Here is a 26,268-nt window from a genome sequence, read left to right as displayed (position 1 = left end):
GGTTTACAAAAGAAACAATGAGTTTTTTTCGGGAAGTGGGTGTGTCTTCATTTCCATCCAGCAAGTCACAACTGCAATGATTCTCTTGACTTTATACACAACATGGAAGTCTTGCGTCCTGAAAGATTTCCAGAGAGCATCACGTCCCCTGGAATTTCAGCAAATGCCACTGGCCTGGAATTGTTGGTGGCTTTTGGGGGCCCCTGTGGATCAGAGGGAAGCCCCTCAAGGAAGGGGAACAACATTGATCAGACCCACAATTCTTGGTACTCTGGGACTGCAGTTGCCTCTTGTCTGTTCTCCGTGGGTCCATTCTTGCCCCATTGTCCACAGTGAGATATTATTGGAAAGAAAATCTGATCGTGTTAACCTTTCGGTGTAAACCCTCTAATGCATCCCCGTTGCTTTCAGGATAAAGGTGGTGGTGGGGACAACCCTTCACATGGCATATCAAGATTCTACCCTGTCTAGCTCAGTTTCCCCTCTTTTCTTTCTGTGCTCCAGCTACAATGCCTGGTTCAGTTGTGAGAACACCAACCTGTCCTCCTCTGGGCCTTTGCACATGCTGTTCCCTCTACCTGGAACACTTCCCTGCTGCTTCCCTGGGCTGGTTTCTCCTCAACCTCAGATTTCAGTTCAAAAATCACTTCTTCGGAGGATCCTTCAGTGTCTCCCCACCCCACCTTATAACACATCTGATGTATAATTAATGGCCTTCTCCCCCACTGGATTGTGAGGTCTACAAGGAAATGGATGGTGTTTATTTTGCTCCCTGCAAATCCCCATTACTTACTGCACGTTGATTCTTCCATTCAACAAATATTTATTAAGCAATGGATATGTCAGGCACCGGGTATAAAATTGTGAACAAGACAGACAAGATTTCTGCCTTCCTGGGGTGGGGCGAAGACACAGGTAGGGATACTGGCGTGCTGTCAAGAACAGGGAGGGGAACAAAGGGAGGAAGGGCTGGGGAGCGTTTGCAAAGTGTGGTCAGGGAAGGCTCATTGGGACAGAGAGGTGAAGCCAGACACTGGAGGGACAGGAAGGCAGGAATAGGTTTGAGTTCAGAGGACAGTGAGCCCACCTCCTGGCAAATTAATATTTGTTTAATAGATGAGAGAAAGAACGAATGCCCTCAGACAAGAGCTGTGCTGGGTGCGTTGTCATACTTTATTTCTACTGCAACTTCCCAAATCTGACCCGCAGGTGTTATTCACATACAGGTGAGGCTGATCCAGAGAGAGGACTCTGGGTCTGCAGTACTGAAAAACTGCGTGTGTCCATTTGTGTCATATCCAAGATCTCCACCGCCCCGTTTGCACTTTTGCGAGGTTCTGCACGTTCTCCAAGGGGTCATTTCTCCGACTTGAACCACAGACCGCGCGGAGGGGCCCAGGCCACCAGTACATTGAGCGCACGGGGCGCTCGTGCACGTGGCTGTCCCCAGGGGCCTGCGCTGGGCTGGGGAGTACTCGGGGTAGGACAGGGCGCCCGCGGGACTGGGACGAGGGGGAGGCGAGCACAACATTTAAGGGAGTAACAAAAAACCGAGTAACCTAGATAAACAATATTTTAATGCAATACTTTTAAAAAATCAAAATGAATTTTCCAAAGTCCCATGATGAACAAAATAGCAAAACGTTAAACACAGGATCCGTCTCGCTGGGTCGGGCATCTGGGGCGCCCCCAGGCTCTGAGACGGGAGTCACGGGGCTGGAAGGGGCGCTCCGGCTGGGCAGGGATCTGTGGCGCCCCCTCGGCTAGGGCGCGCCGGGGGCCTCCAGCGCGGGGCCCAGGATAGGGACGCTGGCGGGTGGGGCGGGGCGGCGCCTCCCCCCTGCCGGTCCTCCCTCTACCCCTCTCGGGCCTCTCCCGGGCGCCGAGTCCCTTCCGAATCCGGATCCGCGCCGCCTTTTCCCGCGGCCCGCACGGGGCCCAGCTGACGGGCCGCGTTGTTTACGGGCCGAGCAGCCCTCGCTCCCGCCGCCCGCTCGCCACCCGCCTGCCCAGGTGCCCGCCCGCCTGTCCGCGCGTCCGAAGATCTGAGCCCCCGAGCGCTCGGGGCCGAGAGCCAGGAGGCAGGGGCTCAGCGCCGGGCTCGGGGCCCTGAGGTCGCGGGACGGGGCCCGGTCCGCGGTGGCCCGGAGTCGGGGCCGCCTCCACCGGGCCGCGCTGCCGGATTTGCAGCGGCGGAGGCCGCGCGCCCCTCCTGGGGCTGTTTCAAGGACCCTCCCGGGCGGAGGCTGCGGCCCCTGGGCCGTCCGCGTGGAAGAGAAGGACGCGCGGCCCCCAGCGCCTCTCGGGCGGCCGCTTTGGAGCATGCACCCCTCGGGCCGGCGCCGCGCGCTCTGATCCATCCGGACCCCGCGCTCCCGTAGCCATGGGCGCCGGGGGCGGGCGGGGGGCGGCGGCCGTGCCACTGCTGGTGGCCGTTGCCGCGCTGCTGGTGGGCGCCGCGGGCCACCTGTACCCTGGAGAGGGTGAGTCTGGGGGTCCGGGAGTGGGCGGGGACCAGCGCGGTGGGGAGGGACCCTTTGCCAAAATGGAACCCCTGCTGTGGACTGAGAGCCCTCCTCCGCCGGAGCGCGGGTGGCCGGGACTGTAGCTCCAGCCTCGTGGGGGGCGGGAAGCCGCTGACCTTGGCCTTTGCCCGCCTGGGCTCGCGGCTCCACGCTCCGCGTGCGGGCCCCGGGCTGGAGGAACCTTGCCCCAGTGCTCGCCCCTCCACGGGCGCCTCCCCCGAGCGCTCCTCGGACCTGTGCCGTGCCTGGACCTCCCCGAGCCCAACTGGCTCCGGAGACGGGACACGCGTCCTGAGTCGCCTCCGAGAAGTGGGGTTATTGGACACTCTCGGACAGCCAAGTTCCTGGGGCACAGACGGTTTGGAGCCAGAGTAGAGGGTGACGGACTCGGGAGGGGTTCCCTCGAGGGTCCCTGCTGGCAGGTGACGCTGCCTGGGGCGGGGAACTGTAGAATCCACCCCGCCTCTTCCTCGTATCTAGACCCATGGCTACCCCGACTTCAGGTCCATGTTTACACTCTTGGGTTCTGTTTCCAGATATCGGGAGGCAAACTCTAGCGCCTTGGCAACAGCGCGGTTGTAGTAGCAGAGGTAGTGTCGGCTTTAATGATGACTGTGGTTAGTGTCACCAAATGCCACGGGCGGGTCGGTCTTATCTCTCTGGACCTTTTTTTTGGAGATTTTTTTGATGTGCACCATTTTGAAGTCTGTATTGAATTTGTTACAATGTTGCTTCAGTTTCACGGTTTGGTTTTTTGGCCGCTAGGCATGTGGGATCTTAGCTCCCCGACGAGGGATCGAACCCGCACCCCCTGCATTGGAAGGCGTAGTCTTAACCAGTGGACCGCCAGGGAAGTCCCTCTTTCTGGACCTTTGCGGCGGCCTCTTGAGGCTTATACCGTTGGTGGTCCATTTCGTAGGGAGTAAACTGAGGCTCAGGAAGGACACATAACTCACTTGCCCCAAAGTCAGTGCCAGAGGGAAAAACGAACCTCTCCAGTGGTGCCAGGGCCCAAGGCTCTGGACTGCTGCCCACGGCCCATGTCCCCCCTAATAACCTCCCTCCTCTGCCCTTTTACCTGTCAGCTCCGGGAGGTCTCTAACCTGTGGTCATTCCAGCCCCCAAAGCCTCCCTCCTGAGTGTCCCTGTGCTGGCAGCCACCAGGGGCAAATCCCAGCATCCTTCTTGGGCTTCACAGCAGGTCTTCCCGGCTGCAGGTCAAGGACGGAAGAATCGTTTAAGAGAATGTAGCTGGGGTTTCCCACCATGATGGCTGAGGCCCTGCTTTCAAAATATCTGTTGGGTTACTTCTTCAGATTTCGCCATAAAAGGAGATCAGTCACGAGGAGGAAGGGGTCAAGGAGGGAAGAAACCGAAGCTCCTCAGTTCCCTGACGGTGAGCGAGGGGCGTGAGAAACCACACGCAGGCTCTGGAGCTGACAAACCGGGTTTGCCGAGCACCTTTGCCAGTTAGGCACTGTCTCCAAGCACCCTGGTATACAGTGGGTGCTCCATGAAGGAGGGTGGCAAGTGGTTTAGGGTCTTGTTAAAAGAGTCCGAGACCAGTTGTTAGGCTTTGCGTATGTGTGTGTGGGCTCACCCCTGTATGTTTCCTTGCTTCTCTGTTCCTGGTAGCTTTGGTAATTAACGGTGGATTTGTGCCTGGGTTTTCAGGGGTCCGTAGATGGATTTTTCCGCTTCTTACTTGTTTACAGTTTCCGCAGGAGCAGAGATTTATGTTTCTTTCGTTCACTGCTACATTTCCAGAGCCTAGAGCAGTCCCTGGCACCTAGTAGGTATTTGATAAATATTTGTTCTAGATTCAACTCCTATCCTTCCTGTCCTCCCCAGGAGTCCAAGTCACAGCTGCTTTATTCTCCAAATAACTCCTAACTAACGAGAATATAAGCAAGCACTCAGCGGGCGCGGTTCTATACACTTTGCATAGGTAATCTCAGTTAATCCTCACCGCAGTGCTTGGAGGTAAGGCATATTGTCCTTTTGGAAGGTGAGGAACTTTGGCGGGATGGCAGAGCTGTGATTAGAACCCCAGTCTGTTAATAAAAGGTTTCTTAATAAAAGGTTCTTCTTTGGAGTCTGAACCTCCCCACCCCCGTGGTAAAGGTTAACAAAATACTACTGAATAGATGACATGTGATGCCCTTTGGAGGTTTAGGGAGGGGCGTGAAACTTTACAGATGGCTTATCTCCAACAGCAACCAATATGGCATTTTGGCTGGGGTGGGTGAGGGTGGGGTAGAGGGAAATCAATGGGATTTTTAAGGACTGAGGACTCAGAGATGTCACATGGTATGTGCCATCCCACTTCGTCCCCCCATGGAGTCTCTGTGGCTTGGCTGAACTGGGCAATGGCTTTCCCCTCCATTTCTCCTCGGGTTGATCCGCTCTGGCCCGAGATGACCCGAGGCATTGCAAAGTCAGAGAATGAAGGCAAAGTGGGATTAATTACAGTGAAAACCCACAGAGTTTCCGCGGGGGTGGAGGGGTGGGCAGTGAGTTGTATAGTTGAGGTGTGAGATGTTGCTTTCAGATCCCACCGGATGTTTCTCCTGTGTGTTCTCTTGTGTGCTCCGGGACCCTTAGAGCAGAACTTCTGCTCGCCGGGTCACCTCCCCGGGGTACCTCCCCGGGGTTCTTCCCAGGCTTTGCTTCCCTCCTGGTGACCCACCCCTCGCCCCTGCCCCACTTACTCATAGAGGTCATTGGGGTGAGCCCCCTGGGGTCCCCACCTCACTCCACTCCGTCGTTGACTTCCTTTCTTTTTTGATTAGAGCAGAACCTCTTGACTTCTCTGCTCTCGGCATATGGGGTTGGATAGCTCTTGGTTGCAGGGGGCTGCCCTGTGTATTTTAAGATGTTGAGCGCCATCCCTCATCTCTAGACGCCAGTAGCAATTCCCCTCTCCAAGTCATGACCACCAAAAGTGTCTCCAGACATTGCCAACTGTCCTGAGTTAAGAATCACTGCATTTGGGGAGATAACTTTTTCCTTCTCTAGGACACTTACCCACCTGGGTCCCCTGCTCTCTCCCCTCTGTTTGTTCAGGGATCTCCATCTACCCAGAAGCCTTTCTCTTTTCAGCCTGTAAACACTCAATACTCCCCTGGGCCCCATTACTCACCACTTACCTCTCGCCTTCCCCTGCCAAGCCTCCCCTCCAATGGGTCCCCACCGCCCTCGCTCTCTCACCTTTCACCCACTGCTCTGCCCACGGCATCTGGCTTGTGTCTCCATCGCTTTGCCCATGGCGCTAGAGAAGGTCATCCCTCACCTCCCAATTGTAGCCTCACCCCAGTTGACTTCTCTGGGTTTTGCCTTCCACTGGAAGGCACTGTCTCCTGGTGAGTTTTCACCTGTGTCTGACTTCGCCCATCCTCTTTCTTCCTTTCCTCTGCTCCTTTCCTAGACTAAGATATTAGGCCCTTCTTCATAGAGGGCCATTCTCTACCCTTGACTCTCTCTGTCTCACTCAGTTTTTAATTTATATATGGTCAAAGCCTTTATCTAGAACAGGGGCCAAATCCTGCCCACCCACGCCATTTTTTTTGTAAATAAAGTTTTACTGGCACGCAGCCATGCCCATTCGTTCATGCATCCTCGGTGGCTGCTTTTGTGCTCTCCAGGCAGAGTTGAATAGTTGTGATCGCGTGGCTCCCAACAATATTTACACTTGGGCCCTTTCCAAAGTTTGCCAACTCCTGATTTAGAACAAACTCCTTGAGAATCAGGAAGACATACCTCATAGCTTGTGTGGTCCCTGATACAACTTTGAATGAATCAAGTTAAATGAAGCGCCCGGGGATGCTGTGTTTTCCCCTTTACAGAGCAAGCTGTATTAAAGAAATTTATACCATTTGCTGTGCTGAATGTAGGGGTTCCGATGGCGAGAAAATAACCGTGATGTTCCCTCCTTGTGTGTGTGTTTGTGTGTGTACGATCTTTGGATTTATTTGTTTAAACAGTCTTCTTGGCATTGAATGAGGATTCCGTGCTCCTGGCCCTGTCTCTAGTACCAAAAGAAAGTGGTATCTGCTATGAGATGTTCTCTTGAGACCCGCCCTTATGTTAATTTCTATTAAGAACACATCGGGGTGGCTTGGGTTATGTTTTGCAACTTAAAAACCATATTTATGGGACTTCCCTGGTGGTCTAGTGGTTAAGACTTCCCCTTCCAATGCAGGGCATGCGGGTTCGATCCCTGGTAGGGGAGCTAAGGTCCCACATGCCTCCCGGCCAAAAAAGCAAAACATAAAACAGAAGCAATATTGTAAAAAATTCAGTAAAGCCTTTAAAAATGGTCCATGTCAAAAAAAATCTTAAAAAAGCCATATTTATGATTTTCAAATTAAAATAATAACAGGTAGTGCATTCTCATTGCAAAAAAAATTATGAAAGTATAGAGAGGAAAAAACCAGAGTCCCCCTTTGTCCCTAAAACCATTGCATTTCTGTCCTGGGAAATGACCATGCTATCAGTTTGGTGTATATCTTTATTTATTTATTAAAAAAAAATATTTTTTTAACATAAGTACTGGCCAATGAATTTTTTTTCCTTTTTTTTTAAAGTTTATTTTTTCTTCTGTGACTTTTAAAAAAATAATTTTGTTTATTTTTATTTTATTTATTTTTGGCTGTGTTGGGTCTTTGTTGCTGCGCATGGGCTTTCTCTAGTTGCGGCCAGCGGGGGCTACTCTTTGTCGCAGTGTGCGGGCCTCTCATTGCGGTGGCTTCTTTTGTTGTGGAGCATGGGCTCCTGGCACGCGAGCTTCAGTAGTTGTGGCACGTGGGCTCAGTAGTTGTGGCTCTCGGGCTCTAGAGCGCAGGCTCAGTAGTTGTGGCGCACGGGCTTAGTTGCTCCGTGGCATGTGGGATCTTCCCAGATCAGGGCTCGAACCCGTGTCCCCTGTATTGGCAGGCGGATTCTTAACCACTGCGCCAACCAGGGAAGCCCGGTGCGTATCTTTAAACATTTTTATTTTTAAAATGGTCATACAGTAAAACTGACTTTTTTTTTTGGTGCACAGTTTTTGCATTTTAGCCCCCGCATAGAGTTGTGTGGCTGTCCCCACAGTCGGGATACAGAAGTGTCCCATCCATCATCACCCAGACTCCTTCCGGCCATCCCTTTATCGTTATGCCATCCCTACCTCAAACCCCTGGCAACACTGATCCTTCTCCATCCCTATAGTTTTCTCTAGACTTTAAAAAGTATCTTATGTTTGTCTTTCTCTTTCTGACTTACTTCACTAAGTATGACAATCTGTAGATCCCTCCATGTCGCTGCAAATGGCATTATTTTGTCCTTTTTTATGGCTGAATAATATTCCATTGTATATATGTACAACATCTTCTTTATCCATTCATCTGTCGATGGACATTTAGGTTGCTTCCATGTCCTGGCTATTATAAATAGTGTTGCAAGGAACATTGGGGTACATGTATCTTTTCAAATTATGGTTTTCTCTGGACATGTGCCCAGGAGTGGGATTGCTGGATCATATGGTAGCTCTATTTTTAGTTTTCTAAGAAACCTCCATACTGTTCTCCATAGTGGCTGCACCAATTTACATTCCCACCAACAGTGTAGGAGGATTCCTTTTTCTCCATACCCTCTCCAGCATTTATTGTTTGTAGATTTTTTGATGATGGCCATTCTAAGTGGTGTGAGGTGATACCTCTAAAAAAATGGTACAAATGAACCTATTTACAAAACAGAAATAGAGTCCCAGATGCAGAAAACAAACTTATGGTTACCAAGGGGGAAGTAGGGGAGGGATGAATTGGGATTGACATATACACACTACTATATATAAAATAGATAGCTAAGAATAACTTCCTGTATAGCGCAGGGAACTCTACTCAATACTCTGTAATGACCTGTATGGGAACAGAATCTAAAAAAGAGTAGATATATGTATATGTATAACCAATTCATTTTGCTGTAGAGCAGAAATTAACACAATACTGTAAATCAACTATACCCCAGTAAAAATTAACTTAAAATATTTTTTAAAGTATCTTATAATTGGATCAATCTTCTTAAAATTGAAAACCTGAGTACTCATAAGATTCTCATTATTCCTGGATTCTATATTTGTGAATTCCCCTATTCACTAAAATTTATTTGTAACTCCAAAATAAATAGCGCTTTAGTGGTTATTACTGGACATGCACCAAGTGGCAAAAAATTGGAATCATCTGACACGCATGTTCCAGCTCAGATCAAACAAGGTGACATCTTGCCTTCCTGTTGCATCTCTCCCCTTGTGAATTCATAAATCCCCAAGGATTAAAACAAATGTCCTTTAAAAATTTTTTTTTAATTGGAAGTATAGCTGGTTTACAATTTTGTGTTAGTTTTTGGTGTACAGCAAAGTAATTCAGTTATACATATGTGTATATATTCCTTTTCAGATTCTTTCCCATTATAAATTATTGCAAGATATTGAATATAGTTCCCTGAGCTATACAGTAGGTCCCTGTTGTTTATGTATTTTATATATAGTAGTGTGTATCTGTTAATCCCAAACTCCTAATTTATCCCACCTCCTTCCCTTTGGTAATCATAACTTTGTTTTTGATGTCTGTGAGTCAGTTTCTGTTTTGCATATAAGTTCATTTGTATCATTTTTTAAGATTCCACATATAAGCGATATCACGTGACATTTGTCTTTGACTTACTGCACTTAGTACGAGAATCTCTAGGTGCATCCGTGTTTCTGCAAATGGCATCATTTCATTTTTTTTTTTATGGCTGAGTAATATATTCCGTTGCATATAAGCACCGCATCTTCTTTATCCATTCATCTGTCGATGGACATTTAGGTTGTTTCCATGCCTTGGCTCCTGTAAATAGTGCTGCAATGAACATTGGGGTGCATTTATCAGAGTTTTCTGCAGGTATATGCCCAGGAGTGGGATTGCAGGATCATACGGTAGCTCTATTTTTAGTTGTTTAAGGAACCTCCACACTGTTTTCCATAGTGGCTGCACCAATTTACATTCCCACCAACAGTGTAGGAAGGTTCCCCAAAAACGTCCTTTTTTGTGATGTATTTAGTGCCATGTTTTTCACACTTTCTTGTGCTTTTTGTTGGTGATTTTGTGGTTTACCGTGGTCCGCATGCATCGTTCTGAAGTGCCGTCTAGGGTCCCAAGCACTAGAAGGCTGTGATGTAGCTTCCGGAGGAAGTACATTTGCTGGATACGCTTTTCTCAGGCGTGAACTATATGGTGTTTAGTGAATCAACAATGTATATTAAATAAGGTGTTTTTAAACAGAAACACACACACAACAAGGTTATGGTATTGATGGAGTTGCAAATTAGCGTCCTTGAGAACACTGTAGAAAATAGCTTCCATAAACAAAGAGAATCTGCTGTAGGTGGTTTCCTATCACTGGGGTTTAAAATTTGTGAAACTGCGTTTGTCAGCATCCGTGTAGAATCCTTTTTGAATGCATCCGCCCTTTTTGTCGTATTTTCATCTGGGCACAAATCCTTGGTTACCTCTCGGAAAGTTCATGAGATGGCACAAAACCCCTGGCCTGTGTCTTGAGGAGGGGTCTCCCGTGTTCTGCTGACCCTGGTGCCAGGGAGCGCCCCAGTGGCTTTCAGGGGTTTAGGAACATATTTCGTTTCTGGCAGAGCGAGGTTTGCTGTTCTGTGTTGCCCAGTGCAGACTGGATATGAGTTCCAGTTGGAGTTCACGGCAGACGGATGAGGATTAAAATTTGATGTCAAATCTGAGTTTTTCTTTCAGTTCCTTAAGGGTGTGGTGTCCCGTCAGGTTTATAGGTTAGCTTATGTTTTGTGTTCAGAAAGAGCAGCCTGTTACCAGGAGGTTCTTGCTTCTCTCCTATGCCTTTGTGGTAATGTGGAAAACATAGGTACTTTCCAAAAACTGTGCTTGTTAACAGTGCGGAAAAAGGTAGTGGTTGGACACAAAGGGATAGAGGGCAGGGCTCCACCTGTTTTCTGATGGCCTTTCTTGATTTCTAATCTGTTTTCAAAGATGTATCCTGTTTCCTTACAGAAGATCAGAAAAGGGGTGAATTTTCACTGAGCTGTTCCTTCCTAATTATATCCAGTTACATTGTATCGAAGACATCTGCTACTTTTTTGTTCTTGCAAGACTTCTCTAGGTTTTCTTTCTGGTGTCTTCCGTGGGCAGTATCCATCCTTACTTGTATACACGAGGAGGTAGGACTCCTGAAATGTCATGGAAGCCCCTTATCATCTTGTGGTTTGATGTGTGATGTCCTTGGGATAACAGAACTGTGGAACTGACTGGAGGAATTAGTCTAGATGTTCCAGAGCTTTCAGACAGGCTTGTAGAAGGTGTTGGTGTCAGGATGACTGTGGGTCTTTGGTCCCCTCTCTGGTTCCCTGGCCTTAAATATTGTGCTCGCCAGAGGCACGCCCCCCTTCCATCCTTTTCTCCTCCTGGTTTTATCACCTACTCTCATCCCTTCTGCCAGCATCCGCCCCTTTTCCCAAGCTCCAGGTCCACATCTTCCCAGTGCCCACTGGACCCACATCTGGGAGCATCCCAAAGCCCCTACAGACTCAACATGCCCCAAACGGAGCCTGTTGTCCTTGCCACCCTAAACTTGTCCTATCTGGTCCTCTCCAGGTTCGCTAAGAGAGGACCCTCACTTCTTCCCCCTCTCTTCCACCTCCCTGGGGACCAAGTCCCATTGATGCTAATCCCTGGTACCCACCCCCAGAATAGGCCCCCTAGGCCATGCCATAGATGTGGTTCCAGAGTGCCTCGTCCAGTACCTTCTCTTCCCTGCTGCCAGAGAGATTTTTCTACTTCCTGCTTTGGTCCTTCTATAGCTGCCAGCTCAGTCCATTCCCCTGGCAGTGGAGCCCTAGCCTCAGCTGTGTGGTGTGCAATCTCTCTTTGCCAGGCTCGTGACTGCAGTTCCTTGGGGCTCCCTCTTCTTCCATGTGCTTGCATTTGCTTCCTGTGCCCCAAGCACGCTTCTTCCCCCTTTTCACCCATGGATGCCTGCTTCCTCCTTATGGAACTGGCTCAGAGGCCTCCTTCCTCCCCTCTCTGGCTTCATCACCCACCCCATTCTCCTTCCCTTTCAGTACAGACTGGGTATATCTGTCTGGGTCCCCATAGACATTGGTCTGCACATTGGAGGTGCATTCTAGTGAAACACTGACTGCATGGGAAATGAAACCATACTCGTAAGTATGGGTTGCAGAAGGAATTGATACATGTTTGTCCAAAGCAGGAAGCAAAGTCTAGCCCAGAGCGGGCAGGTCCTGGAGAGGACAGGATGGCTTGAAGTTAGGAGCAAAAGGTCTGGCTGAAAAAGAACTGCTATGGTCTGAATGGCCACCTCCCTCCTCCCCATTCATGGGTTGCAACCTTAACCCCCAACGTGACTGTATTTGGAGAGAGAGCTTTTAGAAGGTAATTAAGGTTAAACGAGCTCATAAGAGGACGGCCCTAAACAGATAGGACTGGTGACCTTAAAAGAAGAAGGAGACAGAGAAAGATCTCTCCCTTTCTGCACGCATGCACCAAGGGGAGACCATGTGAGCACACAGTGAGAAGTCGGCCGTCTGCAAGCCAGGAAGAGAGCTCTCACCAGAAATTGACCATGCTAGCTACCTTGATCTTGGACTTCCAGCCTCAGAGCTGTGAGAAATAAATGCCTGCTGTTTAACCCCACCAGTCTATGGCATCTGGTTATTGGAGCCCAAGCTGACCGAGACAAGAACTGAGGTCAGAAGTGGCTCTGAAACACAGCATCTAGGAACTCAGGTAGAATAAATGGGTGTGGGTCTAGCTTTCTTTGAAATTCGTGGGGGCCAGCCCACCGTGCTTATGCGGTTCCCTCTAGCAACAATCAACAGCCCCAAAGAAGGCATCTGATGGCATTGATCCTGGGGCAAAGTGCTCAGAGGAATGGGTGGGGCAGAAGAATGGGAGCTGGAAAGAGCCCCTGCTGGAGAGGTGGCCCAGGTTGGGTAGACAGTACGTCTGTCCTACTTGAGGCCCTATCATATCCTCGGGGACCTTCTTTAAAATGCAGATTCTTGGGCCTGGCTCCCAGAGATATTGATTCATTTGGTCTAGAGCTGGGCCTAGGGATCTGCATTTTAACATACACCTGCCGCCCCAGGTGATTCTGATGCTGTCGGTCCACAGAACACACTTTGAGGAACCCTGTGTGATGGCTAAGGGCACAGGCGCTGGTGCCCTGGGGACCTATGTGATGGACTGAATTGTGTCCCCCCCCCACCGCCCCCTGCCAAATTAAAGTGTTGAAGTCCTAACCCTAACACCTCAGAATGTGACCATCTTTGGAGATAGGGTCTTTAAAGAGGTAATCAAGGTAAAAATGAGATAATTAGGGTGGCCTCTAATAAGACTGATGTCCTTATAAGAGGAGATTAGGACACAGACACACACAGAGGGACGACCGTGTGAGGACACAAGGAGAAGACGGCCATCTACAAGCCAAGGAGAGAGGCCTTAGAAGGAATCAATCCTGCTGACACCTTGTTCTTAGACTTCTAGCCTCCAGAATTGGGAGAAAATAAATCTATCTTGTTCAAGCCACCTGGTCTGTGGTCCTTTGTTAGGGTGGCCCCAGTAGACTCATATACTGGGTTTAAATCCCAGGTCTGTCTCCTCCTTGCTTTGTGACCTTGAGGAGGACATGTTCCTCTCTGAGCCTCAATTTCTTTCCTCTTCTAGAAAATCTGTCTGGGCGACAGTTTGCCTGTTGCCTGCACCCTCGGGATATTTACTGCCCTTCCGTTTCCAGCAATTTGCAACAGAATCCATCTCACACACTCTGGCTGAAGTCAATTTTTATTTTTTGGTTTTGGCTGTAACCCATGGCATGTGGGATCTTAGTTCCCCGACCAAGGATCGAACCCGTGCCCCCTGCATTGGGAGTGCAGAGTCTTAACCACTGAACCACCAGGGGATTTCTTGGCTGAAGTAAATTTTAAAGAGCCAGGCTTTCAGGCAGGTGGAGAATCTTAAGGGTATCTGGTACCTCGGTGTGCCCAAGTTCTAATTTATGAAGGGAATAAATCTGGGAATTGGTTCCATGTATCTTAGAGTGGAGAACTAATATACACACGTGGCCAGACCCCAGTTCTCATCTGTTCTTCATACCTTTCATCATGCGATCGTCATCATTTACAGGTGAGGAAACTGAGGCACACGGAAATTGAGTTTATGGCTCAGGATTATACAGCTGACAGGTGCCCATGCTGGAGTGGGAAGCCAGATCTGTTGGGTTTCTGGCATGCCCTGAAACTGGTGTGGGTGGTGGCCAGACCCCTGAACCCAAGGCTTGTTGGCTAGCATGCCTGAATTTTGGAAGAAACCCTGTTAAGACTGGAAGTAATGCAGGGAGGAACGTGTGGCCCCAGATACGTCACCAGGGAGCGTTTGAAGAATGTCGAGACTAAGGAATGAGTACATTCAGGCTTGAAAGCAGAAAGTATAACTCTTAGCATTGTAAAGGAGTTTCAGAACCTTCTAGATACCTCTCTCCCAGATCCTTAGTACCTCTTTGCTGTTTTCATGATAGAGAGAAAACCAGGGGAGAGGGGACACTTTCCAAGATGGCTCTCATGTCAGTCTTCTCTCCTTCTGGAAAATTTTTAGATTCTTCTGGCCGAGGGGGAACTTCTAGACCAGCGCTGTCCAACAGAACGGTCTGCTTTGATGGAAATGGTCTATAGCTGTGCCATCCAATATGGCGGCCACTATCTACATGGTGCTCTTGAAATTGTGGCCAGGGCAGCTAAATTTTTACTTTTATTTAACTTTAATTCATTTAAATGTAAAAAATGTGAATGTAAAGTCTCATTTAACATTAGTTGATTGAAATGTCAAAAAAAATCAATGCTTGATTCTGTTATTGAACGACTCTTCTGCTTGGAACAACTTGGGGATACAAAGAATCTACCTTTTCAGTGATTCATTTTGTGAAATCTGCGTATAGAGATTGAGTATTTCTGATAAAAATGTAGCATCTGAATTGAGACCTGGTGCAAGTGTATAAAACATGTGGCGCTGGGGAGGCGTAGTGTGAAAAAAATCCCATAGATTTTTTTTTTGTATTGCTTACATGCTGAAGTGAAGTTTTGGGATACATTGGGTTAAATTAAGAATATTTAATTTCACTGTTTCTTTTTTACCTTTATAGAGAAAATTTTAAATTCTGTGTGGCTCGCCTCATGTTTCTATTGGATTAAGGCTGCTCTAGGCCCTATACACCCTTGTGACCTACAGCGACAGGCTACAGCTCTTGACCTTCCAGTGAAGTAGGCAGAACTTATTGCACTGCTTGTGTAGCTTTTAGTTCTGGTGTTACCTCCTCCGGGAAGCCCTCCTTGATTGTCCTGGACTTAGTCAAATAGCTCATTTTCATGATCTCTTCTAGCTCCTGAAGCTGTCCTTGAATAACTGAGATCTCCTCCTCGGTTATACTTTCAGTTGACTTGGGTAGTTAATAGCAACTAGTAGTCTGTGAGATCCAGGGCAGACTCTGTCTTATTCCTTTTATTTATTTTTTTAAACATCTTTATTGGAGTATGATTGCTTTACAATGTTGTGTTAGTTTCTGCTGTATAACAAAGTGAATCAGCTATATGTATACATGTATCTCCCTATCCCATCGTCCTATCCCTCTTGTCCTATTCCTTGAAGCACTTCCAGTCCTTGGAACAGCAGAAACAGGTCCTCAGCAGATAGCTGCTGAAGGAGTGAACGAAAGAAACTGTCTTTAACAAGCTTCCTCCAGGTTGTCACTGCATGAACATTATTTCATTGTTTCCTTATTTAAGTCGGATTCACCTGCTTCTTAATTTGGTATGTTTTTTTTTTTTTTTTTTTTTTTTTTTTTTTTTTTTTTTTTTTTTTTTTTTTTTTTTTTTTTTTTTGCTGTACGCGGGCCTCTCACTGTTGTGGCCTCTCCCGTTGTGGAGCACAGGCTCCGGACGCACAGGCTCAGCGGTCATGGCTCACAGGCCCAGCCGCTCCGCGGCATGTGGGATCTTCCCGGACCGGGGCACGAACCCGTGTCCCCTGCTTCAGCAGGCGGACTCTCAACCACTGCGCCACCAGGGAAGCCCTGGTATGTTTTTAAAGGACAAAGATGGAGAAACTGTAACATAGTTCAGGCATAAACTTTGCATTTAATTGCTGGGTTGAAATCCTAGCATTACCCCTTAAAACTCAGCCTGTGTGAGTTCGATTTGCTCATCACAAAAATGGGCATGGACCACATTTCGTTTATCCACCTCCTCTGGGATTATTCTGAGAATTCATCAAGAGAATGTGCCTGCCAGAACATGGCCAAGTGCTTTACATGGTAATTGTTATTAGCTGTCACCAGGACCCCCCCATCCTCCCCCGGTCCTCAGGGTCCTTCCCTTCCTGTGTGTAGAGTGGTGATTAACCAGGTGTCACTTACTGAGGACCTGAAGCATCTTTCAGTTCCCACCCAGAGGTATTAAAAGCCAGTACAAGGTCTGACATCTATTGCTGGCACCATCTCTAACATCCTCTGGGTATTTTCTGTTCACGCAGTCAATTGCTCTATTGTCTTAGACCAATAGGGACACATACAGCTTTAATGAGTTGAGTTAGAGTCATTGGAGATTTAAAAAAAAAAAAGCAGTTCTTTGTGGTCCACTACGGTTATAGTTGTTTACTTTTTTAATAACAACTTTATTGAGATCTAATTCAATACCATACAATTCACCCATTTAAAGTTTAAATTTAGTGGTTCTTAGTACATTCACAGAATTGGGCAACCATCACTACAATCAATTTTAGAACATTTTCATCACCCCCCAGAGAAATCACATACTCCTCAGCTGTCACTCCTCATTTTCCCCTCTCAAAGCCCCTTGAAACCACTAATCTACTTTCTCGGGATTTGCCTATTCTGGACATTTCACGTAAATGGAATCATGCCACAGGTGGTCTTTTGTGACTGGCTTCTTTTACCGAGCCTGATGTTTTCAAGGTTCATCCCTGTTGTAGCAGGTGTCAGTGCTTCTCCCCTGTTATTGCTGAATTATCTTCCTTTGTGTGGACATGCCACATTTTGTTTATTCATCTGTCAGTTCATGGACATTTGGCTTGTTTCCACTTTTTGGCTATAATGAATAATGATGCTCTGGGCATTTGTACACACATTTCTACATTTCTCTTGGGTATCTACCTGGGAGTGAAGTTGCTGGGTTAAATGGTAACTCTTTGCTTAACCTTTTGAGGGACTGCTAGTCTATTTTCCACAACAGCAGCTGTACCATTTTCCATTCCCACCAGTAATGTAGGAGGGTTCTGATCTCTCCACATCCTCGTCAACACTTGTTATTGTCTGTCTTTTTAATTTTAGCCATCCTGGTAGGAGTGAAGTCGTATCATTGTGGTTTGGATTTACATTTCCTGGATGTCCAACAGCTGGTTAATCTTTGAATACATATTCATATCTGATTTTGGTTCTGACACAGCTTGGGGAAGATGGTGGGCTGGTGTTCTTTGTACCTGTATCAATTTCACAATTTCGTGTGCGTGTGTGTGTAAAACATAGAGTGTGAGGCTCAGGCTTGAGAAGCCCAGACCTGTGGCTGAGTCTAAGCTGTATACTGCCAGATATAATACAGGACACCAAGTTAAATTTGAATTTAACATAAACAATGAGTAATTTTTAAGGGTAAGTATGTCTCAAACATCGCATGGGATATACTTATCCTAACATGTACTTGCTGCTCATCTGAAATTCATGGTTAACTGGGCGTCCTGCTTTTTTATTTGCTAAATCTGGCAACCCTGAATGTTACTGGTGGGTCCTATGTCCTTGGCTGATTGGCTTTGCCTCCTAGAGATCCAGTTTTCCCTTCTGTGGGGTGTGGATGAAGCTTGTTGGGAGGTGTCAGTGGCGTGGTACCTGTCCAGACCTCTGTATGTAGATGCTGTTTAATGTGACTGAAGCTCAGCCTTGGGTGGCATGAGTGCGTGGGGCTGGAACTGCCGTCCTGGTCCCCTTGAAGCTGCCTCCCGATTTCTGAGTGAGTGAGTATATGTGTGTGTGTTTGCGTTTTGGCAAGGAGAGGCTGTCTAAAGAATTCAGTTCTACTGATTAACTCCAATATAAGGAACACAGGAGGAGGGAAAGATCCAAATAAGTATATGGAGGAAAGGAAATCAGAGAAGGCTTCCTGGAGGAGGTGACATTTGAACTGGATCTTGAAGGATGATGAGCTGGATTTCAAAATAGGGAGCTAAGGTATAAAGGACTTTGACAGTCAAAGGGGCTAGGGCTACCCTGTTTAGTCCAGTAGCCGTTAGCTACATGTGTCTATTTCTGTTTACACTATCTAAAGTAAAATCAAATATTCAGTTCCTCAGTCTTATATCAGTCGCATTTCAAATGCTAGACAGCCACAAATGGCTGGTGGCTTCCATAGTGGCTAGTGCATATATAGAACATCTCTATCATTGCAGAAGTTCTGTTGGACTTTGTTGGACTAAGGCAAGGGTCACCAAACTACCACCCCAGGGGGAAACACCAACCCACAGCCTGCTTTTATAATAAAGTTTTATTGGAACACAGCCATATCCACTCACTGTCTCTGGCTGCTTTTGAGCTATAATGGCGGAGTGGAGTAGTCTACACAGAGACTGACTGCAAAGCTGAACATATTCACTCTCTGAGCCCTTATAGAAAATATTTTCCCACCCTGGTCTAGGGGAATGAAGGCACGGAGCCTAGAGGTGACACCGTGATATGTTTGGGAGAAATAAACAACAACAAAATAGCTGACATTAATTGAGCACGTACTGTGTGCCAGCCACTGCTTGGGTGCCTGCATTATTTCACTTATTCCTCTTCATAGGTCATGTTATAGGGAAGACTTGGGAAGGCCCCCTTGGAATTGGAGAGTAGCGGGCAGGCCTGTTTCACATGGTGCAGGGGGTGGTGGGGCAGAACCTTGAGGGCCGCGAGAGGAAAGTGCAGGGTCATGGGGAGACATAGAGGGTGTCAGAGCAAGGGAGGGACCACCTGCAGGAGAATGGGTGTGCAGGGTGTTTGTGCAGGGGAGATCAGAGTCTCTGGGAAGCCCTTGCCACACCCAGGTAAAAGGTAATTAGACCTTGGCTGCCTGCCAGGAGGGCGGGTTGGGAAGGAGTGTTAGGAAAGTGGGAGAATTGACAAAACAAAGTCAGCTCTCCTTGCCCCATTTCTGGTTTTTTTTTTTTTTGGTACACGGGCCTCTCACTGTTGTGGCCTCTCCCGTTGCGGAGCAACAGGCTCCAGACGCGCAGGCTCAGCGGCCATGGCTCACGGGCCCAGCCGCTCCGCGGCATGTGGGATCTTCCCGAACTGGGGCACGAACCCGTGTCCCCTGCATCGGCAGGCGGACTCTCAACCACTGCGCCACCAGGGAGGCCTTCCTTGCCCCATTTCTGATGTGGGCACCTTTATCCCCATAAATCCATTTCCTGAAGATCTTCCACACCAACTCACTGGGGACGGCTCCCCTTTCCCCTTCCACACCTGCTGCATTACTCAATCCCCTGTAATCCCAATGTCTTCGTTGCATCATATTTGATGCGATGCTTTTAAGGCTTCTAATGGGTACTGCCAAAGGAATGATTATGATGGGGATTTGCCTTTCAGGAGTAATTACTTAGGCACAGACACCTTACAGAGAAAGCCACTGAACTGGGCTGGCTGTAGAATTTACAGGGTGCAGTTCAGAACGAAACCTTGGGACCCCTCACTCAAAAATAATTAAGGATTTCAAGACGGAAGAGCATTAAGCCAAGGGCAGGGCCCTTCTGAGCGGGTGTGGGACCCAGGTCACATGCCCATGTGGCTGGCCCTGCCACTAATTCTTATAAACCATCCGTGGGCTGTTTGTTCACCTGTCTTGCTCTCTGCTTGTTTGCCCTTCTAGTGTGCCCCGGCATGGATATCCGGAATAACCTCACCCGGCTGCACGAGCTGGCCAACTGCTCGGTCATCGAAGGACATTTGCAGATCTTGTTGATGTTCAAAACGAGACCTGAGGACTTCCGAGACCTCAGTTTCCCCAAGCTCATCATGATCACTGATTACTTGCTGCTCTTCCGGGTCTACGGGCTGGAGAGCCTGAAGGACCTGTTCCCCAACCTCACGGTCATCCGGGGCTCCCGCCTCTTCTTTAACTACGCGCTGGTCATCTTCGAGATGGTTCACCTGAAGGAGCTTGGCCTCTACAACTTGATGAACATTACCCGGGGCTCCGTTCGCATCGAGAAGAACAATGAACTCTGCTACCTGGCCACTATCGACTGGTCTCGCATCCTGGATTCCGTGGAGGATAATTACATCGTGCTGAACAAAGACGACAATGAGGAGTGTGGGGACATTTGTCCAGGCGCTGCGAAGGGCAAGACCAACTGCCCTGCCACCGTCATCAACGGGCAATTTGTGGAGCGGTGTTGGACGCACAGCCACTGCCAGAAAGGTACGTTGAGGTTTTGGGGGTTCTAAGCCATTTCTCGTGGCTTGTTCATTAGAAAGCAGCTGGAGACATTCACTAGCTCAGGTGGTGGCAAACCGTTTTTGCAAAGACTCAGATGTTAAATACTTTAAACTTTGCTGTCTGTATGGTCTCTGTTGCAGCTACTCAGCCCTGCCATTGGAGCGGGAAAGCAGCCACCCTGCAAGGAGGCGCAATAAACAAGTGGGCGTGGCTGTGTTTCAATAAAACTTTATTTACAAAACCAAGTGTTGGGCCGGATTTTGCCAACTCCTGAGCTAGATGGTTGAATGTTCCTCTTGCTTGAGAGACCAGATGAGAATGGGCTTTACTGTCAAAAGCAAAACAAAACAAAAACAAATGTGTTTCTTATCTGATTCTAGAAGTATGACTGCTTGGGGTAGACATTTGGAAAAAGAACTGTGTAAAGGATAAAAGCAAAACACCGTTATTTCACAGTTTTGGGGGGATACTTCCTGCTAGTGGCTCTGCTGTATCTGAATTTAGTTAACTTTCTCTGTCGTTGGGCATTTAGATTATTTCTAGTTTCCACAAAGAGGGATGAACGTTTTGGTGTCGAAGCTTTATCGAACATTTTTTTTTTTTTCCTTCGGGTTTTGCTCTTCCAGAAGTGAAATTTCTGGGTCAAAGTTTCTTGATACCGATTGCCAAATGGCTTTCCGGAAACGTACCAATGGGCACTCCTCCTAGCATTGGCTGAGAGGGAACACCTTGGCTAGCTTTGAGTGTTGTTTGAAAAATCTTTCATAATTTACTGGAAGGAGGAGCTGGTGTGTTGTCATTGTTTCTATTTGCATTTCTTTGATTGCTATCAGGGTTGAACCTTTTAAAACATGTTTATTTATCATTTGGGTTTTCTCTTCCTGTTCATATCCTTTGTCCATTTATCTTTTAGTACCTTAGTGGTTTTTGAAGTATTAATCTGCATGTTGTTTTCATAGCGAAGACTGTTAACTCTTTACCAGTTATGTTTTCAGGTGTTTCTGTTCAGGTGTTTTTGACGAATATACTCTGGCTGTCAGTTGCCAGAGAAGCTTAAAATGTTTATGGAGTTCAGAGCTGGGTTTTTGCATGCCTCTCATTATTTTATGCTTAGAAAGTCCCTTTCTATCCATAAAACGAATGTTTTTTTCCTCCAAATTTTCTATCTTAACTTTAATTATTATCATTAAAAAAATTTTTGTCCCGGCCATTTGGGACCTTTTTGTGTGCGTGATTCAAAAGGGTATCCATTTCCCCCAAAATAACTAGTTGGGGTCTCAACCCCAGGTATTGCAGAAATTTACCTGTTCGTCATCGATTTGGGGTCTGTTTCTGGGTATCCATAAATATGTCTGCCCTTCCTTGCACCGTGGCTGTTACTTTTCTAATGCGTATAGTTTTATAATGTTTTGATATCCAGGAAGTCTAGTTCCACACACACACTCGTTACTTGTTTATTGTTTTATTGACTCTTTTCACACGTTGTGAAATTCCCTGGGAAGACTTAGCAAATGTGAGATGGAGAAAGTGGGGGGGGGGGGGAGGGGGGGCTTAAGGGTTGTATCACAAAAGATAAGGGAAGGGAGAAAGGAAGGTCTTCTCACCTGAGCCCAAAGCTATGGGGAAGCCACACAGGGTGAGTCCTGAGTAGAATCTATAGACTCAGCAGGGAGGACTCCTTCGAGCCCCAGGGAGTCCTTCCATTCTGTGAATGCTGGAAGGGAGGAAACAGGAGGTGAGAGAGTGGAGACCTCTCTTTTGAGAGGGCGGTTGGTGAAGGAAAAGAGAATCTGGTGGTTTGTAGATATAGGAGGGAACGATGATTATTATATTATGGAAAAATCTTGAGAACGTCGGTAGGTCAGGGACGCAGAGAAGCCAAGCTATGACCAAGAAGAAGGATCATAGCTGGGGCAGAGTCTTGGCTGAAGTGGAGGACCACCCGTGGGTTTGGAATTTCATAGAACAGGGAGACTTCGAGGTGGGGGTGGGGGTCGGGGTGTGGGTGAGTAAGTTGGGTGGGAGAGACCATTCAGATGAATTTGGAAGTGAGGGGGTGGTGTTCTCTGATGGTGAGGGGAGGAGAGGCTGTGTAGGACCTACCATGTTACAAGGACACACAGCTGCAAGGGGAGCCCCGTTATCTTTGTTTTAGAGACCAGAGAGGTTACTTAACTTGCCTAAAGCCACACAGCTAACAAAAGATGGCTGGGGTTTGCACCGCATCTGAGACACAAAAATAGTGTGTGTGTGTGTGTGTGTGTGTGTGTGTGTGGTGTTGTGTGTGTGGGTGCCCCCCTCTGTTTAAAGACGGGTGAGCTACTTCTAGCTGGGGTACCAGGGAAAACAGTGAATAGTCTTTTATCTCAATGCTCCGTTTTCCAAATTCAGGTTCTTGTTTGAAATGCTCCAGGCTTACATATCTTGAGGTATAATTTAAGACATTCCTCTGTGGATTTATTTCTGTACTCATTTTAGTCAAAATATCCAGGATGGTGTTATCTGCAAAAATGTCCCTGATGTTTTGAGCAGGTTTTTTTATTTAAAAAAATTTTTATCTTGTGCTTTTGAGAGTAGGACTTGTTTTGCCAGCACTGGGGGTTTCATCACTGAAGAGGGTGTGGTTCTGCACGTACGGCTGTGGCGGAGACCTGCCAGATACCTGTTCCTGGCATCTGGCATCGATGTTTGCTCCTGGTTTGTAATCAGTGGTGGTGTCCCCTAGGGGAAGCGTTGTCCTGTCCTGGTCACAGATGTCAAGAAATGATTGTTTTTTGAACCTACACTCTTGTCTATCAAGTATAACTCAGCTCAGGCTTTTTTCCCTTTCAATTTCTTTAATTGTGGTAAAATACACATAACATAACGTTTACCATCTTAACCATTTGAAATACACAGCTCAGTGGTATTAAGTACATTCATACTGTCGTGCAACCATCCCCACCATCATCTCCAGAACTTTCTCATCTTCCCAAACTGAAACTCTGTCCTCATGAAACACTGACTCCCCATCTCCTCCCCCAGCCCCTGGCCCCCACCATCTACTTCCTGTCTCTATGGATTTGACTTCTCTAGGGACCTCGTATAAGTGGAATCATGTAGTATTTGTCCTTTTGTGTCTGGCTTATTTCACTGAATATAATGTTCTCATGGTTCATCCATGTCGTAGCAGGTGTCAGAATTTCCTTCCTTTTTAGGGCTGGATAATATGCCATTGTATGGATGGACCACATTTTGTTTATCCATTCTTCTATCAACGGACACTTGGGTTGTTTCCCCCTTTTGGTTATCGTGAATAATGCTGCTATGAACCTGGGTGTACATTTCTGGCTTTTAAAATGCTTATGTTTCTTGAAATGTTTATGTTTCTTTAAATGCTTATGTTTCTTTGTTGCTGTGGCTTACACACCATTTCATGGGATTTTTGAAATCTAAACGGACCAAAATGAGCCTTTAGAAGATACCTCCCTGTCTTAGGAAACAGACACAGACCTGTGAAAACTATCTGGCAAGTCCTCAATTCCCCTAGAATCCTCTCCAACACCTCCTTGAGCCATTTTCTTGCATGATTGCCAGGTTCTGGAAACATCTAAGGTCTGGTCAGCATTTGGGATGAAGGTGTTGGGTTGTCCTCTGAACCCAGTTTAAACATTCTCTAATATGTCCCTTTTTCCACCTGATCCCAAAACAATGCTGCTTTTGGCAGAGAGAGAAAAAGAAGGTTCTCAGTGGTGAAAGTATTTAAAAGGAAAGTCACCGTGGTGTATGTCTTGAGATGCTTCTTCTCCATCACTCTGTCTACATATTTGGGGTGGAGATGCCAACGGAGGCCAAATGCAAGGAGCCTTGGATGGGCAGAGTGGAGATGGAGTCTTTGTGAGCTGGGTCACAAAATGTGTTTATTGTGAACCTACTATGTGCCAGGTATTGGGGTCCTCAGGGCCACAGTAGGGACAAGCCCCTGCATCCTTGGAGAGGACCTTCTGATGGCAAATATAGACATTGAATATGTGACTGAATGCACTTGTAGGAAGAGTTACAAGAGGGGGATCTGTGGGTGAAAGCATGGGATGGAGCCCTAAACTAGTCTTCAGAAAATATCTCCCCTCCCCCCACATAGGTGTGTCATAAAGACCCGAAGGTCAGCCTCACTGGAGCCGTTTCCAAGTGGTTACGAGAATTGTTTGGAGTCCTGTTTTGCCGGTCATGGCTCATGAGCTGGACCAAACCATTGTTTCCCCACCTGAAGAGTGAGGATAATTATGGCACCTGCTTGTCAGGGTTGCAGTTTTGGGGGCTAAATGAAATGATGCACGGGGTACACTTATCCCAGCCCTTGACACTTTGTGAATTTTCTGGAAGCTTCTCCTAGACGCCATGAGTCCACTACCCTTTCTGGGCAGACCAGCCACTGGGTAAGTGTCTGCCAAAGCTTGGCTCCATTTCTGACTTTGGTCTTGGGGCAGGCAGAGGAAAGCCCACCGTGTGACCTGCTGATGAGAGCTGGGTGCTCGGACCTGTGGCCCCAGAGGGAAGATCACTGTGCTTACCTGGTGCCTCAGCTTCTGAGGCTCTGGGGACCCCAAGCTCTGGGCTTTCGGTGGGGGGGCGGGGAACAGAAACCACAGGACTTGCTTGACCAGCTGCCCCAGGAAAACCCACTGGCATTTTTTTTTTTTCCTGGGAGGCCACCCCAGCTGCTCGCTGCCAGTTAGAGGGGTGGGTGAGTCTGGGGCACGATGGGTGCCAGGAAACTGGGCGTTGATGCCACATACGGCAGGAGCAGGAGGCAAAGAGAGGTGAGTCTCTCCTTCCTGAGTTTGAGTTTCCATCCATGTTTCAGAGTCTCTGAAAGCTGAAGTGCTCTATTTATATTAAACACTACCTATTTAAGTGCATGTACATTCTCTCTTGAAGGGTTTGCTTTTATTTATTTATTTATTTTTAAAATTAATTTTATTTATTATTTATTTTTGGCTGCGTTGGGTCTTCGTTGCTGTGCGGGGCTTTCTCTAGTTGTGGCGAGCGGGGGCTACTCTTCATTGTGGTGCGCGGGTTTCTCATTGCGGTGGCTTCTCTCGTTGCGGAGCACGGGCTCTAGGTATGTGGGCTTCAGTAGTTGTGGCACACGGGCTCAGTAGTTGTGGCTCACGGGCTTAGTTGCTCCGCGGCACGTGGGATCTTCCCGGACCAGGGCTCGAACCCGTGTACCCTGCGTTGGCAGGCGGATTCTTAACCACCGCGCCACCAGGGACGCCCGAAGGGTTTGCTTTTAGACAGAGGTTTGAGCTTCAGATTACAACTGTTCTCCCCTTCTTCCATTTTTCTTTTTTTTAACTTTGCCTTTGGTACTATAGTAATCGGAATCTTCTCGACAGTGAAGGCTCGTTTTGTGCCAGACACTGTTCTAAGCGCTTTGCTTACCATACTGCAGCGAGTTCTCCCAGCGATTCCTCCTTACAGATGAGGTCCTGGAGGCCCCAGGAGATTAAGCCACTTGCCCAGGGTCACATCGCTAGTAAGTAGTAGAGCTGGGATTTGAACCCCAAACCCAGGTATTCTGGCTCAGAATCTGAGCCCTTAACCGTTGTGCTTTCCTAGCTCATTGTGAAAAGTTGGGGAACTGCAGAGAACAAAGAAAGCTGGGGTGGGGAGATGCCCTAGAATTTGCCCCTGCCGACATTCTGGCTGCTTTTTCCTATAGCCCTTCTCATCCCCTCTTTTTCTTTTCTTTTTTTTTAAAATTAATTTTTATTGGAGTCTAGTTGATTTACCATGTTGTGTTAGTTTCTGCTGTACAGCAAAGTGAATCAGTTATACATATATCCACTTATACGATACGATATCCACGTATATCTACTCTTTTCTAGATTCTATTCTATTCTATTTGCTGTATAGCAAAGTGAATCAGTTATACATATATCCACTTATACGGTACGATATCCACGTATATCCACTCTTTTCTAGATTCTCTTCTATTCTATTTGCTGTATAGCAAAGTGACTCAGTTATACATATATCCACTTATACGATATGGTATCCACTCTTTTCTAGATTCTATTCTATTCTATTTGCTGTATAGCAAAGTGAATCAGTTATACATATATTCACTCATACGATACGATATCCACGTACATCCACTCTTTTCTAGATTCTATTCCCATAGAGGTCATTAAAGAGTACTGAGTG

General features: G+C 47.3%; 1 protein-coding gene across 4 annotated transcripts in view; it reads left to right on the top strand.

Annotated features, from left to right (window-relative positions):
• Positions 1-2,029: 2,029 nt before the first annotated feature.
• Positions 2,030-26,268, top strand: part of INSR (insulin receptor) — a 131,433-nt gene continuing 107,194 nt past the window's right edge. For all 4 annotated transcript variants that reach the window (XM_032627103.1, XM_032627101.1, XM_032627100.1 and 1 more), the window contains exons 1-2: positions 2,030-2,483; positions 19,510-20,061. In XM_032627103.1, coding sequence (XP_032482994.1) covers positions 2,384-2,483; positions 19,510-20,061 — 652 coding nt within the window. In that variant the 5' untranslated portion in view covers positions 2,030-2,383. The remainder of the gene's footprint in view (positions 2,484-19,509; positions 20,062-26,268) is intronic.

Source organism: Phocoena sinus, chromosome 3 (assembly GCF_008692025.1).
Source record: "Phocoena sinus isolate mPhoSin1 chromosome 3, mPhoSin1.pri, whole genome shotgun sequence".
Lineage (NCBI taxonomy): Eukaryota > Metazoa > Chordata > Mammalia > Artiodactyla > Phocoenidae > Phocoena > Phocoena sinus.
The sequence above is the reverse complement of the archived record's forward strand: the minus strand, read 5'-3'. Positions and strand labels throughout refer to the sequence as shown.